At 39.5% G+C, this 17,679-nt stretch overlaps 1 protein-coding gene across 3 annotated transcripts in view; it reads right to left on the reverse strand.

Moving 5' to 3' along the window:
- RBMS2 (RNA binding motif single stranded interacting protein 2) overlaps window positions 1-17,679 on the reverse strand; it is a 74,398-nt gene that overhangs the window by 41,330 nt on the left and 15,389 nt on the right. For 2 of the 3 annotated variants that reach the window (XM_068970291.1, XM_068970293.1), the window contains exons 1-3: window positions 15,747-15,952; window positions 15,554-15,621; window positions 14,662-14,748 (exon numbers count right to left, since the gene is read on the reverse strand). In XM_068970291.1, coding sequence (XP_068826392.1) covers window positions 14,662-14,727 — 66 coding nt within the window. In that variant the 5' untranslated portion in view covers window positions 14,728-14,748; window positions 15,554-15,621; window positions 15,747-15,952. Of the gene's footprint in view, window positions 1-14,661; window positions 14,749-15,553; window positions 15,622-15,746; window positions 15,953-17,679 lie in introns of those variants that run through there. The other variant, XM_068970292.1, reaches the window with a different exon arrangement.

Genomic DNA, 17,679 nt, shown 5'->3' on the forward strand with positions numbered 1-17,679 from the left:
GGTAAGCACAGATTCCGAATACTCTAGTATCATATTAACTACTTAACTCTAGTATAGAAATTAAAGGACAAAAGTATTAAAATAGCTATAGCTACAATAATTTGTTAATGGATAGACAATATAAAAGGATGTAAACTGATATGAAAAACATAACATGGGGGGAGGTAAAGGGGTAGATTTTGTATGCAATCAAAGTTAGGTTGTTATCAGCTTAAAAATAGATTGTTACACCTGTAACATGTTTCAGGTGAGCCTGACGGTAACAACAAAACAAAAACCTGTAATAGATATATGTAAGATAAAGAGAAGGGAATCAAAGTACATCATATCAGAAATCATCAATTTCAAAATAAGACAGTAAGAGAGGAGAGGAAGAAAGGAACTACAAGATGGCCAGAAAACAATTAACAAGATGGCAGTAATAAGTCCTTAGTGTGTGTCAGTTGCTCAAGTCGTGTCCAACTCTTTGCAACCTCATGGACTGTAACCCACCAGGCTGCTCTATCCATGGGATTTCCCAGGTGAGTATACTGGAGTGGGTTGCCATAAAAAGTCCTTACTGAGTTATAATTACTTTAAATGTAAACAGATTAAATTCTCCAGTCAAAAGGCAAGAGTGAAGAGTGGCTGAATGGATTTTTAAAAAAGGCCTAATGTTTATGCTGCCTACAAAGACTCACTTTGCTACAAGGACACACAGAAGAACAAAATGAAGGGCTGGAAAAAGATATTCCATACAAATGGAAACCAAAATAAAGCAAGGATAACTATACTTATATCAGGGGAAAAATATGTCAAAAACTGTATAAGAGTGTCAATTCATCAAGAGGATTCACAGCACTGGAAGGATTGATGCTGAAGCTGAAACTCCAATACTTTGGCCACCTGATGCAAAGAACCGACTCACTGGAAAAGATCTTGATGCTGGGAAAAACTGAAGACAGGAGGAGAAGGGAACGACAGAGGATGAGATGGTTGAATGGCATCACTGACTTGATGGACATTAGTTTGAGCAAGCTCTGGGAACTGGTGATGGACAGGGAAGCCTGGCATGCTACAGTCCATGGAGTCGCAAAGAGTCAGACATGACTGAGCAACGGGACTAAACTGAAAATATTAAGAGGACCTAAACATCAGAGCACCTAAAATATGAAGCAAATATTAACAGATCTGAGGGGAGCAACAGACAATACAATAATAGCAGAGGATTTCAATATTCCACTTTCAATAATGAACAGATCACCCAGAGAGAAAATCAATAAACAATGGACTTGAACTATACTTTAGATCAAATAACCTAACAACGTATATAGTCTTCCATCTAAAAATAATAGATTACATCTTCTTTTCAAGTGCACCTGGAACATTCTCCAGGTTAGAGCACATGCGGTCACAAAAAGTCTCAGTAAATTTAAAAATATTGTAACTATACCAAGTATCTTTCCTGACCAATACGGTATAAACTAGTAATAAACAACAGATGGAAAAGTGGAAAATTCACGAATGTGTGGAAATTAAACACACCCCTGAACAACCAATGGGTCAGAGATGAAGTAAAAAAAAAAACAACCTTGAAACAAAACTGCAAACACAACATACAAAAACCCATGGGATGCAGCAAAAATAGAGCACAGAGGGAAGTTAATGCACATGTTAAGAAGAAAAAAAAAAATCTCAAACTACCTCATGAAAAAGGACATATTAAGGCCAAAGATAGAAGAAAGAGGGAGGTAACAAAGATCTGAGCAAAAATAAATAAAATCAGGAATAGAAAGACAAAAATAAATAAAAACAGGAATAGAAAGACATTAGTTTTTTTAAAAAGATAAAATTGACAAGCCTTTAGCTAGACTTACAAAGGAAAGAGGACTCAAAGAAATAAAATTTAAAATGAAAGAGGAGATATCACAAAAACACAGAGGATCATGAGACACAATCATATGCCATCAAGTTGGACAACCTAGAAGCAATGGATAAACTCCTAGAAATGTATGATCTACCAAGTTTTGGTAATAAAAAATAGAGAAAACCTGAACAGACTAATAAGGAGACTGACAATCTCCAGCACTAGATGGCTTCACAAGTGAATTCTACCGAACATTCAAAGAATTAACACCAATACTCCAACTCTTCCAAAAAACTCAATAGACAGGAACACTCCCAAACTCAGTTCATGAGACCAACATCAACCCTGATACCAAAGCCAGATGAGGATACTACAAGAAAACAACATCCATGACGAGGATAAATGCAAAAATTCTTAATAAATACTACCAAAACAAATTCAATGGCACGTTAAAAGGATGATATACCAAGATCAAGTCTTTTTTAATACTTATTTATTTTTGGCTGTGCGGGGTCTTCGTTGCTACAAGCAGGCTTTCTCTAGTTGCCGTGCACGGGCTTCTCATCATGGCGGCTTCTCTTATTTCAAAGCATGGGCTCCAAGAGTGTGGGCTTCCATAGTCGTGGCGGATGGGCTCGTTTGCCCCACAGCATGTGATATCTTCCTGGACCAGGGATCCAACCACTGTTCCTTGCATTGCGAAGTGGATTCTTAACCACTGGACCACTAGGAAGCCCCAAGGACACCTTTTACTATTGAGATTGACTAGGTTGCTTTCTGTTTTGTTTGAACATTTGAAAGAATTTAGTCTTAAATGGGGCTTCCCAATTGGCACTAATGGTAAAGAACCCACTGAAGGAGATGTAAGAGATGTGTGTTCAATCCCTGGATGGGAAATATCTCCTGGAGAAGGGCAATGGCAACCCACTCCAGTTTTCATGCCTGGAGAATCCCATGGACAGAGGAGCACGACAGGCTATAGTTGGTCCATAGGGTCACAAAAAGTCAGACATGACTGATGCAACTTAGTACCCACGCAGTCTTAAACACTTTCTGATTTAAAAATTTTAGGACTTCCCTGGTGGCTCAGTGGTAAAGAATCTGCCTGCCAATGGAGGAGACACAGATTTGATCCCTGGGCCAGGAAGATCCCACACGCCAAGGAGCAACTAAGCCCGTTAGCCACAACTACTGAGCCTGTGCTATAGCGCTGGGAAGCCACAACTGCATGTCTAGGGCCCGTGCTCTGCAACAAGAGAAGTCACTGCAATGAGAAGCCTGTGTGCTCCAACTAGACAGCAGCCCCCAGGCACCACAACTAGAGAAAAGCCTGAGCAGCAACAAAGACCCGCTCAGCCAAAAATAAGCAAATAAAATTAAATTTCAAAACCCTTTACAAATTTTTTAAAACTTTAACTTTTATGTATCAAGATGCTTTTTTCTCTTCATTGTAGGACTTGTTTATAAAAATTCACTTCCTGAAAGAGAAATATTTGCAAATCATGTACCTGACAAGGTATTAATATTCAAAATATATAAAGAACCCCTAAAGCTCAATAACAACAAAAAAATCCCACTTTAAAAATGGGCAAAGGGCTTCAGTATTTCTCCAAAGAAAACATACAAATGACCAATAAGCACTTGAAAAGATGATCAACATCACTAATCATTAAACAAATACAAATCAAAATTATAATGAAATACCTTCTCACACCCATTAGGATGGCTGCTATCAAAAAAATGGAAAATAAGTGTTGGCAAGGATTCAGAGAAATCAGAACTTGTGCACTACTGGTAGGAACATAAAATGGTATAGCCACTAAGGAAAATAATACGGTAATTCCTCAAAAAATTAAAAATAGAATTACCATATGATCCAGCAATTCCAATTCTGGGAATATACCCAAAAGAACTGAAAGCAGAGTCTGAAGAGATATTTATACACCCAAGTTCACAGAAACACTATTCACAATAACCAAAGGAAGGAAGTAACTCAAGTATCTCTCACAGATGAATGGATACACAAAATGTGGTATGTACATTCAATGTAATATTATTCAGCCTTATAAAGCAAGGAAACCTTGACATATGTTACAACATGGATGAACTTTGAGGACATTATGCTAAGTTATATAAGTCAATCACAAAAAGACAAATACTGTATGACTACATTTATACAAAGTACTTAGAGAACTCATAAAAGACAGAAAGTAGAATAGTGGTTGCCAATAGTTTGTGGGGAGGGGAGAATGGGGGAGCCGTTTAATGGGATAATTTCAGTTTTGCAAGATGAAGAGTTCTACTAGAGATGGGCTGCACAATGTGAATGCATCATACTTAACACCATTACACTGTATACTTAAAAATCGATAAGATGGCAAATTTTGTTCTATATATTTTACAATTAAAAGATAAAAAGAGCAAATATTGAGAAAAAGAGTGGAATGTAATGAAGCAGAGATTTTAGAAGAACTACTTTTTCAAGAAGGTAGATTATAAAAAGGATTATAAAAGGATCAGAAAAATGGGACAGTAACTGGCAGAAGAAATGGGATCAAGCAGGGTTTCCACTGTTTTAAGATGAGAGAAACTATAAGTTTGTTTATATGCATACAGGAAGAAAAAGAATGGAATCATATCTTCCATGGGTAATTTTAATGATCATTTACTATGTAGCAGGCATTAATTACTGAGTCCAATAAAGCAGGTACTAGTGTCTTATGTTATTAGTTATGGGGCTGTAGGAGAAAGAGAACAGTCATGGATAAGTCAAGAAGTTCGGCTTGAACACCTGGAAAAATGAAATTTACAGTAAATTTACATTTACTTAGATGGAGAAGATAGTGAGAAGGACGGCTGCAGCAGAGTAAGGAGGAAGAAGGCAGGCAGGAGCTCTGTTCTAAACACATTAAATTTGAAATGTCTGATAAACATCTAAATGGAGATGTGATGTTAGAATATGAATCTGGATTGTAGGAAGGCAGTCCAGGTTGAAATCTAATTTGAGATTTGTCATCCTATGGGTGATTTTTTTTTTTAACTTAAGGATAGATGATTTACAGTGCTGTGGTAGTGTTAGGTATACAACAAAGTGATTCAGTTATACATGTGTGCGTGTGTGCTTAAGTCGCTTCAGTCATGTCCAACTCTTAGTGATCCCGTGGACTACAGCCCGCCAGGACCCTCTGTCCATGGGATTCTCAGGCAAGAAGACTGGAGTGGGTTGCCATGCCCTCCTCCAGGGGGTCTTCCTGACCCAGGAATCAAACCCACATTTCCCGCACCACTGGCAGACTCATTACCCACTGAGCCACCTGGGAAGCCCTGTCATATATATATGTATGTATATAGTCTTTTTCAGATTTTCCATTAGATATGGATAATATTTAAAGCTATGAGGCTCAATAAAATTATGAATGGAGAAGTGTAGATAGAAAAGAAACTCAAGGACTGAGTCCTGGGCATCTCCCAACGTTCAGAGATCAGGAAAATTAGGAGGAACCAGCAAAGAAGCCTGCAGAGAAAAGGCCACAGACGCTAGAGAAACAGGAGGGTATGGTGGTCTGTAAACCAAATGAAGACAGTGTTTCAAGCAATTGTGTGATCCAATGTGTCAAGTGTCGACAACAGATTAAGTAAGATGAGGGTTATGAACTGACCACTCAGGAAAATGGAAAGTCATTGCAGACCTTTGTAAAAGCAGTTTTGGTGGAGCGTTGGGAATAAAAGTCAAATTAGATTGAATTTAAGCGAGAATGAGAGGTATGACATTTTCAATAAGTAGAGAGGCTATGACTCTATAGTAAATTTTATATCGCATATGGAAACAACAGTAGTATACTTAGAAAGCAATTTAGCATTATCTCTTTTTAGACTGGGGTTGGCAAGGAGGCACAGTGGTAAAGAATCCGCCTGCCACTGCACAAGATGAAAGAGACTCAGGTTCTACCCCTGGGTCAGGAAGATCCCCTGGAGCAGGAAATGACAACCCACTCCAGTATTCTTGCCTGGAAAATTCCACAGACAGAGGAGCCTGGTGGGCTACAGTCCATGGGTTTCAAAGAATCAGACACGATTGAACATGCACATGTATTTTAATTTTTTTGGCCACACTAGGGCATGCAGGATCTTAGTTCCTCCACTAAGGATCCAAGCCATGCCCCTTGCAGTCTTAACCACTGGACCACCAGGGAATTCTCCAGCATTATCTCTTAAAAGTCAACATTCACAAACTATGAGCCACAACCCCACTCCTACATATAAACTCCAAAGAAATTTTTACACAACTGTGCCACATATATGATAATATTCTGAGCAGCTATGTTAGGAACAGCAAAAACAAACAAGCCTGGAATAGTCCAAAAGCTCACTGGTGGAAGAATGGATAAATTATGGTATATTCACAAAATGAAATATTACACAACAAGAAAAAATGAATAAAATATACAACATGAATGAATCATGAAGACAATACTGAATGGAAACAAACAAACAGAAGACTGTTGCAATAAGACAATAAAGCAGAGGTTGACAGCACAGATTAGGAGCCAGCGATCTGAGTTCACATCCCAGCTGGGCCATTCACTAGAAACGTGATTATTAAGCTCTCTGTAGTGCATTTTTTCTCATCTGTGACTCAGGGAAAATAATCATGAAACTGTCATGAGGATTAAAGTATATATGTAAAGCACTTAGAACAATGTAAAAAAGCAAAGTAAACACGATCTTTAACTATATTTTTAAAAAGCAATAGAATGATAAATATAAAATTTAAGAGTAGTTACCTTTAGAAGGGAGGTAGGCGGTGGGATGGGGAAAAACTCCTACGTGTATGTAATTTACAGGCAATGATCATAGTTCTTAAGTTGGAAGATGGGTTTACAGGTGTTCCTCTTTTTAAACTATTTTGTTTACTTCTGGCTGGGCTGGGTCTTTGCCACTGCGAGGGCTTTTCTCCAGCTGTGGCGGGCGGGGTCTGCTCCCTAACAGTAGCAGCGCATGAGCTCTCATTGTGGTGGTTTCTCTTGTTGTGGAGCACAGGTTCTAGGGTGTGTGGACTTAAGGAGCTGCAGCTCCTGGGCTCAGTCGTTGTATCTCCTGGGCTCAAGAGCACAGGCTTAGTAGTTGTGGCATACGGGATCTTCCTGGATTAGGGATCAAACCCACGTCTCCTGCATTGGCAGGCGGATTCCTTACCACTGAGCCACCAGGGAAGCCCACAGGTGTTCCTCTTATTACTATGATTTATCAGCTTCAGTTCAGTTGCTCAGTTGTATCCGACTCTTTGCGACCCCATGGACTGCAGCACCCCAGGATTCCCTGTCTATCACCAACTCCCAGAGCTTACTCAAACTCATGTCCATTGTGTCAGTGATGCCATCCAACCATCTCATCCTCTGTCATCCCCTTCTCCTCCTGCCTTCAATCTTTCCCAGCGTCAGGGTCTTTTCAAATGAGTCAGCTCTTCACATCAGGTGGCCAAAGTACTGGAGTTTCAGCTTCAACATCAGTTCTTCCAATGAATATTCAGGAATGATTTCCTTTAGGATGGACTGGTTGGATCTCCTTGCAGTCCAAGAGACTCTCAAGAGTCTTCTCCAACACAGTTCAAAAGCATCAGTTCAGTACTCAGCTTTCTTTATAGTCCAACTCTCATATCCGTACATGATATGCTTTATAGTTACATGTAATCTTGTTATTAAATAATATATTAAAGATAATAAAAGAGAAGTAATGGAAGGAAATAAATTGGACACAGCTAGTATATATAACTCTTAAAAAAATTATTTCAAGACAGTTTATATAAAGGGAAGAAGAAAAATGGAACAGCAGCTGAAGGAAGAAATGGCACCAAGAGAAAGGGTTTTGTTTTTTTTCTTTTAATAAAAGAAACAACAGTCTATTTACATAGGTCCTAGCACATTCTGGAGCTATTTAATGAATGTGAGTACGATGAACAAATAGCAAAAGGCCATTCCAAAAGGAAGGAACAACAACAAGAAAGTATCAGAGGCTGAATACTACATGGAGCACAAAGGCAACAGAATCAGAGAATGGGAGGGATTATGAATCAACACATATATTTGGAAAGTATCAAGTAACTGATCATGAACCTTTTTAATTACGTTTTGGCTTCTGTATCTCCCACCTTTAAGAAAACCCTCCCCACATACCACTATCTTCTTCCAGCCTTCATCTCATTTCTCTGCTCCCCATCTTTTTAAAATAACAACTTGGGACTTCTCTGGTGGTCCAGTGGCTAAGATTTCATGCTCCCAATGCAGGGGGCCTGGGTTTGATTCCTAGTTAGGGAACTAGATCCCACATGTCACAGCTAAGACCCAGCACAACCAAATTAAAAATTATAAACAAATATTTAAAAATAAAATAACAACTTTATTGAGATATAATTTACATACCATGTAATTAACCCATTTAAAATATAATTTCAATGGTATTTGGATCACTATAATCAATTTTAGAACATTTTCATTACCCTCAAAAGAAACCCAATACCCCACGGCTGCTGCTGCTAAGTTGCTTCAGCTGTTTCCGACTCTGTACGACCCCATAGACGGCAGCCCACCAGGTTCTGCCGTCCCTGTGATTCTCCAGGCAAGAATACTGGAGTGGGCTGCCATTTCCTTCTCCAATGTACAAAAGTGAAAAATGAAAGGGAAGTCGCTCAGTTGTGTCCAACTCTTAGCGACCCCATGGACTGCAGCCTACCAGGCTTCTCCGTCCATGGGATTTTCCAGGCAAGAATACTGGAGTGGGGTGCCATTGCCTTCTCCCAATACCCATTACCAGTCACTTTTCTTTCCCTCCGAACTCTCCTACTCCATCTCTACGCAACTGCTAATCTCCTTCCTATCTCTCTGATTCTGGACATTTCATATAAATGGAAGCATCAAATACAGCTGATCCTTGAACAACACAGATTTTAATCCACTTACATGTGGATTTTCTGCTATTGGTTTAATCTGAGGATGCAGAACTATGGATATGGAGGAGTCATGGATACGGAGGATCAAATATAGCTTATATGTGGATTTTCAACTGCACAGGGCTGGTGTTACAAGCCCCGTGATGTTCAAGGGTCAAATGTATGTGGTCTTTCGTGACTGGCTTCTTTCACTAACATAATTTTTTCAAGGTTCTTCCATTTTGTAGACTGTATCAGTACCCTATTACTTTTTCTTTTTTTGGCACATCACACGGCAGGTAGGATCTTGGTTCCCCAAGCAGAGATCAAACCCATGCCCTGGAGTCCTAACCAGTCGACTTCCAGGAAGTCCCAGTACTCTTACTACTTTTTAATCACTGAATAAAATCCAAAATTCCACTGTATGGGTAAATATAGTATTTTACTTATCCATTCATCAGTTGATGGCTATATGGATTGTTTCCACTTTTTGGCTATAATGAGTAATGCCGTTATGAACACTGATGTACAAATTTTTTGTGTGGACATTATGTTTTAATTTCCCTTGGGTATATACCTAGTTCAGTTCAGTTGCTCAGTCGTGTCTGACTCTGCGACCCCATGAATCGCAGCACACCAGGCCTCCCTGGCCATCACCAACTCCCGGAGTTCACTCAAATTCACGTCCATCAAGTTGGTGATGCCATCCAGCCATCTCATCCTCTGTCGGCCCCTTCTCCTCCTGCCCCCAATCCCTCCCAGCATCAGAGTCTTTTCCAATGAGTCAACTCTTTGCCTGAGGTGGCCAAAGTACTGGAGTTTCAGCTTTAGCATCATCCCTTCCAAAGAAATCCCAGGACTGATCTCCTTGCAGTCCAAGGGACTCTCAAGAGTCTTCTCCAACACCACAGTTCAAAAGCATCAATTCTTCGGTGCTCAGCTTTCTTCACAGTCCAACTCTCACATCCATACATGACCCCTGGAAAAATCATAGCCTTGACTAGACGGACCTTTGTTGGCAAAGTAATGTCTATACAGAGTGTGTTTAACCTTTTAAGGAACTGCCAAAATGTTTTTCAAAGCAGCTGCACCATTTTACGTTCCTATCAGCAGGTTATAAGGGTACAATTACACCACGCTATTATCTGTGTTTTTGATTACAACCACCCTTGTGGGTGTGAAGTGGTATCTCACTGTGGTTTTGATTTCCTTGATGGCTAATGACGCTGGACATCTTTTCATGGCTATTTGTAGATCTTCTTTGATGAAATATCTATTCAGACATTTTGCCTGTTTTTTTAATTTTTTTCCTGCACTTTCATCTTAATCCAAATTCTTAAAAGATCAGTCTATATTTACCATCTATACTTCCTTACTTTCATTCACTCAACAACCCACTCCAACCCTGCTTTTACTCCTCAATCTGAAATTGCTTGTTAAAGTCACCAACCACCTCTCCACTGACAAAATTGTGACTATTCACCAGTCTTCATCTTCCAGGATTAACTCTTACGGTTTGCACATATGCATTTTAATTCTAGCTGACTTTTTGGCCACACTGCACACACACAGCATGTGGGATCTTAGTTCTCTCACCAGGGACTGAAACCGGGTGCCCTGCATTGGAGATGCACAATCTTAACCACTGGTCCACCAGGGAAGTCCCCGACTTCTGATTTATATTTTCTTCTGTTTTGTTTCTTTTCTATATTTTTCTGTCTTACAGCATATTTTCTTAGGAGATTAGAAATGGAAACCAACAACCAAAGAGTACTGCCAGAGAACTGCAGATAACACAGCTGGTTCAAGCAGAGTCAGAGTAATGACAGCATGCAGGGGACGTGGGGAGATAAGGAAAGCTGGCCCAACGGTGGGCACTAGGCTAAGCAGGTAATATACACCCATCCAGCAATGCGGGAGACTCAGGTTTGATCCCTGGGTCAGGAAGATCCCCTGGAGAAGAAAACAGCAACCCACTCCAGGATTCTTGCATGGAAAATCACATGGATGGAGGAGCCTGGCAGGCAACACACAAAAATTCTCTCCCTGTTAGGAGTATGCACAATTCTAGTATTGCTTCCCACTTTCTGCTCTCCTGAGTAAACTCTTCCAAAAGCCTTCAGGTAACTCAGACTTCTTAAAGAGTGAAAATCTGGCAATGCCCACCAGCCAGTTTGCTCTCATCACGGCCTCTGCTCCTCCACCCCGCCCCACTCCCCGCAAGTCCCCACCCCAATATGGCCTTCAATATGTTAAGATCAAGAAGAAATAGAAATTTATGCAAAACAGGTCAGGGAAGGCAAATTATCCCAAGTTAAACAAAGTCTCTTTTCTTTTTTTCCAAAGGGAATGGTTGTTGATGCTGTGAGGAGTTAACTTATAATAACACATGCCAGGAAGATGATGTCAGGGAAGGTGTGGTTAGGCTCTTTACAAGTCTGAAATTCCTTTACTCACAAACACTTCCTCTTTCAGTCTCACCTATACACAAATCTCTCTACTGAGGCAACTCTTTCAAAAGTTGAAGGAAGTGTTGCGACCTTAGAACTCTGATCTTTTTACCTTTAGTCTTTTCTTTTTTTTCTTTAAGAACTAAGAATAATTAAGATAGATTTTTTTTTAAATACCATAATTTTTCAGAATCTCTCTTTGAAATTCACATTTTCTCCTTCCTATGATTTAGAATTCTCCAGGCAAGAATACTGGAGTGGGTTGCCATTTCCTTCTCCAGGGGATCTTCCCGACCCAGGGATCAAACCAGTATCTCCTGAATTGGCAGGCAGATACTTTACCACTGAGCCACCAGGGAAGCCCTTGTGATTACTTAATTCCATTAAAAAGAATGCATATTCAACAGTACATCCTGAGAAAGAATGTGTGTGCCTTTATCAGGCATTATACGTTTGTTCATTGTATACCTGTATTTACAACAGCCAAGAAAGAATAAGAAAACTGTAATTGTCCTTGGCTCCTCAGGAAACAACTTCTCTGATAAAATATACAAATATGTTTCAAAATAAAACAATCCTTTTTTTTTTTTTTTTTTTTTGCCAAATTGCAGGACTCACACGATTTGAGTTCCCTGACCAGGGACTGAACTCCAGCCATGGCAGTAAAAGCACTGAGTCCTAACCACTGGACTGCCAGGAAAGTCCCCAAACAATTCTACTTTTAAAAGACATTAAATAAAAATTAATGGAGTTACAAAAGTGCTGTACAAATAAATCTTTTCAGACTGAGCTCACTCAAGATATTCCACTAACCAGAAGTGACAACTACAGTAAATTATGATACAAAAATACTCCTTAGAGAAAACAGATCTCTACAAATCTGTGACTTACAGATTTTGGTACAACAAAATGATGGAAAAGAAAAGCAGATATTTATAATGTGTACCTTCTCAGAAATTTAGAATTTTATTTCAGTTTTTCAAATGTTCCAGAGATCTCCAAAACTTTGTAGACTTGTCCTACCTGACAAACGTAGGTATTAATAGAAATGGTAAATAAGCCAATGTCAAAATTAAAACTTTAACTTGTCATTGAAAAGAGTCTGGTAGAATAGACAAAGCAAGCTGCTACTAATTACTTCCCTTACCGGGTGGGATTTAGGTAACTTCAGGACATGAAGGGAAGATATTTTGTTTTATATACCTCTTGATGCTTAAATTTTAAAAATAAATACATCTTATGTTTATTACTAAAAACTAACAACTTATTTTAAAAACTAACCTTCAGTATATAAACAGCCAAATTACATGATCAGATTCACTCAAAACATTCTTTTCAAAAAATGAACACATTAAGCTGTACATATCAACAAAAAGACAAACAGTAACGTAATCACTTCATTTAAATAGGCCCAATACCTACAAACCTATATATACACACAAGTTGTCATAGTCACAAAGTGATGTCATCATAACTCTGACCTGTAGAACCCAAAGAACATTTGACAAATAGCCTGAGTAATTACGATCTACCCCATCCCAGGTTTCTTAATGCGCTTCTCAAACCTTACAAGTTATCAGAAAGAGATATACTTGAATCCCAGTCCACAATAATAACCCTTGTTCCCTGCATCAGTGGTCCCCAACCTTTTTGGCACCAGGGCCTGGTTTTGTGAAAGATAATTTTTCCACAGATGGGCGCGGGGAATGGTTTTCGGATAATTCAAGAGCATTACATTCATTGTGCACTTCATTTCTATTATTTCTACATCAGCTCCACCTCAGGGCATCAGGCACTAGATCCCAGGGGTTAGGGACCCCTGCCCTACAATATCCTAGATTTAGAAGCTGGTTAAATGTTTCCTATACAACAAGGGGAAAAGGAAGTACAGAGCTAAGAAACAAGAATATTTTAGGTATCATCAAATACATGGATACTAATAGGAAAAAAAATTTCTGGAGTTCATTTTACTGTATTTTAACGGGTAATCTGAGAGACTTGGAGGGAAAAAATTAGGAAGGAAACTTTTATATAGTACTATACAAGATTTGAAGAGAATAAAGACAGATGAGCTATCCCTCTGTCAAAATCATATTGATTTATGTGTGTATATAAAATTGATAACATACGAACCCATATTTCTTAAGGATATAAAATGTGTGTGTGTGTGGGTGTGTGTGTGCGCACGCACGTGTGTGTTACTCAGTCGTATCCGACTCTTTGCCACCCCATGGACAGTAGTCCACCAGGCTCCTCTGTCCATGGAATTCTCCAAGCAAGAATACTGGAGTGGATTGCCATTCCCTTCTCCAGGGGATCTTCCCAATCCAAGGATCAAACTCTGGTCTCCTGCACTGCAGGCAGATCTTTACTGTCTGAGCCCCCAGGGAAGCAATGACAGAATGAATAGCATATAAACTAACACCAGGTGTTTCGGTTCCAAACATTTACCCACTGCCTTCATCAGATACTTTGTTCACCTATATCAGTCTCGTTAGGTATATAAGAAAGAATCAAGAATCCCTTCCTACGCCCCAACAATCCATCAAATGAACAAAATATCCTAAAATATATATGGCACCTTTTTTTCTACAAAGGACAGCTAGAAAATCAAGACAGAGGGTAAAGGGTCTTTCTGCTACAGCATAAAGTTTCTCCTAGTCAGCACTGTGTGCACTGAAATGCCAAGAAACTGCCCAAGATATTCCTTGGCAACTGTGGGCACGACTGTACACCTCTCCCCAGACTGCCCCTGTGCCCAAGCATAGCACAACTCTCTGGCAGCTGTGGGTTAATCAAAAAGACTTCAAAGATACCTGCTGAGCTTGGCTATCTGCAGAGCAGGAAGCCCCAGCTTAGCAGCAGACCCCAAAGAATCCCAGAACTTTCTGCCTTAATTCCCAAGGTCTTCTCTTAAAAACTCCTTGCCTACAGGCTGGGTGGAGTAGGGTCTCTATCTAAGCTCCAAGAGTAGACTCAGTCCTCAGATGAAGCTGTGATTTCACTCACTGTATTCAAGCTACCTGATAACGCTGATGGAATGGTAGGAAGGAAGGTGGGCTGGAGGAGAATGCAGTTAATCAAAACAACGAAATAACCTTGGAGTGAGCAGGCTGGGGGCCAGGGTTTGAGGTGACATATTTTCCCTGTGAAAATTGGATACATCAGCAGGAAGTCAAACTAACTTCACAAAGCTCTGAACTTGCAAAGCTTGATTTGTTTTTAATTCCACTGCCTTCTCAGGCCTCAGGTAAAGGGCTGTAAATTCCTGGAACTTCGGAACCAGGTAAGAAAAGATGACCAAAAAAAGTGGTGGAAAAAGAGAGAAGCTGAGAGGAGAGGAAGCCTGTTCCCCTCTTAAGGAGAATGTTAAAGCCAAGGGCACTCCCCGATCCCCAGAAAAGGAAGTAGCTGAATTCCAAAAAAGCACTTTTCCCTACCTTCTTGTTGTTCTTGTTATAGCCAAAAGTCGAAATCCCAGGCCTGGACGTCACTGATAGCAGCATTTTCTCTTTAATGTCAGGAAGCTAAGAGAGAAAGAGGGAGAGGGAAAGGGAGAGGAAAGGAGGGAGAGAAGGAGGGAGGGAGGGAGGAAGAGCAGGGAGAGGCAAAAGGGAGGAGGAGGAGGGGGGAGGGAGGGGGAGTAAAGAATGAGCTAGGGCTGCTTGTTTACGTCACTGATAGAAGTTAACCCCGAGTCTGAGTGAGGCTCTTCCACTGGGTCCTAATGCCCAAGATGTTATTTTTTAATTTTTCATAGGCTTAGCAGTTAGACCAAAAAGAAGTTTTTAGGTCTTTCAACTCTATCCCCTTTCCTATTTATTTTGTACAAGTTCAGATTCTCATGGAAAAAACGAGGACATTTTCTCCTTAGATCTCAGCTATAAGATTCCAAACTTGATTTTAAAGGGACACTGCTTTGGAGAACATGTGAAGAAAATAAGCTCAGTACTTCCCCCACCACCACTTTATATTTACAGCGAGCTTAACACACAGAATAACAAACAGAAGAGCTCACCGAAGAGCAGAGACAAGCAAAACAGGGGATGGGGAAATAACTAGTTTCAGATCTTTGCACAGTTTTATTCCTCTTGGGTCACGCTGATGGGCTGATGCTTCTTAATCCTTTCAGATTCCCCCCGGTATTACTTCAAAAATGATTTTTCAAACCGGAGTAAGTCATGAAACTTGATGCTTAGTTCTTTTTTTCCCCCCAGCTTTACTGAGACATAATTGCCTAGTGATTTCTTTGACAATTGTAACCTATCTTATATGAATCTTGATCCCACTATTCTGAGCTTCAAGGTCCATGAAACTGAAACGATTACTCACCCAATCTGAAGTTTATCCCCAAGCTGAAGTTCACAGAACTGGGATGTTTGCTTCAAGCTGTCTCTAAACTGCAGAAAAATAAACAAATAACTTTTTTAAAAACACGCTTCACAGAGAAGAAAAATACAAAGATCTTAGGAGGAAAGGAACATTAACTTTAGAATCAAAAATTTAACACAATTGCAACACTTACCTCTAATAGTACTAAAGGAATGTGCTGTAGAAGGTGCCTTAACAATAAAATAAACTTGTAGGAAACCAAAAATTTAAGAACGGTATCCAGTAATTTACCAATCTAGTCCAAGTGGAAGAGGGATACAGGATGAAAGCCTTCAAATCCCTTCTTGAGGCCCCCTCACTGTCATAGTGGATATTCTAAGAAATAAATTAACCCGTCTGCTTTGCCACAACAAACATTAAGCCCAAACCCTCCCTTAAATGAAGTCCCAGTCTCTATTCTAGTTCTCCTGTCACCTTTTTGCTATAATAAAGGGACAAACAGTACCAACATTCTGCAGAGTAAATACATACATACCACACCCCCAATCTCTAACTTTCATTTCTAATAGGACAGGAAGTGCCTGCTAAGCTCAAGGGACACAGGAAGGGTGGGAACAGCCTCAATGTGGGAATTGCAGCTGAGACTGGAAGCACAGCAGCCAAATGCAGTCAATAAATCAATAAAGGCATCTCCCACAGATACCATATTTTTTTAAGTCCCTTTTCTGCCCTCAGAGGTTCTCATTCACTATATGCCAAGTTATCATTGACATTTAGTTCCTTCTCCCTTAGCCTAACAATGTGGCACCAAACCTTAGTCTTTAAGACCTGATTTATAGTGGGGTTTATCTTTCAGTGGTTAAGACTCTGTGTTCCCAATGCAGGGGCCCTGGGTTCAATCCCTGGTCAGGGAACTAATTACTATATAGAGCTGAAGTGAAGTGGGGGTCGAAAAGAGTCAGACACGACTCAGTGACTAACACTTCACTTCAACTCTATATAGTAATTAGAGCACAATTCTCATTCTGCAACTAAAAAGATTCTGTGTGCTATAACTAAGACCCAGCAGAGATAAATAAATACAATGAGGTTTGTAACAGCACTCAACCTAATTTCTTAAGAATCCTAATATTCTCAATGTGTTGTGTTCTCGTACTGCACTCCTTAATGCTCAACGATATCTTAGAATTTAAGATACCTGACACCACTGTTAGTTACTGTTTACGTAACTTTAGGCCAAGTTACTTAACATCTCTGATGCACTCATTTCTAAAATGGAGATAATAGCTCCTTCATTAGTCTTTAGGGTCAAATCCAAGTTCTGGTTCAGTCCTCTCATTCACAAGCTGAGTGACACTGGGAGAACTACCTCACATGTCTGAACCTCACTTTGCTCATCTGTAAAATACAGTAAATAAACATTCTCTACTTCCTAAAATTGTAATGAAGTGAAAGAAGGCAATGCATATAAAGCCCTTAGGAAGGTACATGACACACTTGGTAAACACTTGGTAAAAAGCTAACAGGTGTTAGCTCCATTTAGATTAATCACTGTCTCCCAGTGTGTATCCCTCTGGGTATTACATAACCCAGATTTTATGATCTGATGTGAACATTTCCAAAAACTAGTATTTTAGTTACATTCAAAAGATCATACTAGGACTAGATAGGCTGAACTATATAAGTGGAAATACTAAATAAGAAATTTCAGGAATCATCCAACCCAATTTCTTTTCTCTATCTTCCAGAAGCAAACGATCTGATTATTTGAAAATTCTTTTCATAACTCCAATCTCCTGAAATTGGTGGACTATCTCTTATCTCTAGGGAAAAAAAAGGAAACAAAATAATACAGAATCAAAGCACATCAGACAAGACATCCCAGCTCCCATTTCTCAAGAGTCCTGCTACTTTAAGAAACTGAAATAGATTTTTAAAAGAGGAAGATCTTCATATACCCTAAAATTTAACACCTTTTTGCCATTCTAAAAGTAGATAAAGAAGGATCCAATTAAATAAATTCTATTTTATATATATATATATATGTTTTTATTTGTTAGGCTGTGTTGGGTCTTAGTTGCCGCTTACAGCATTTTTTGTTGTGGCCCACGGACTCGCTAGATGTG

This window comes from Capricornis sumatraensis, chromosome 4, assembly GCF_032405125.1.
Source record: "Capricornis sumatraensis isolate serow.1 chromosome 4, serow.2, whole genome shotgun sequence".
Taxonomy (NCBI): domain Eukaryota; kingdom Metazoa; phylum Chordata; class Mammalia; order Artiodactyla; family Bovidae; genus Capricornis; species Capricornis sumatraensis.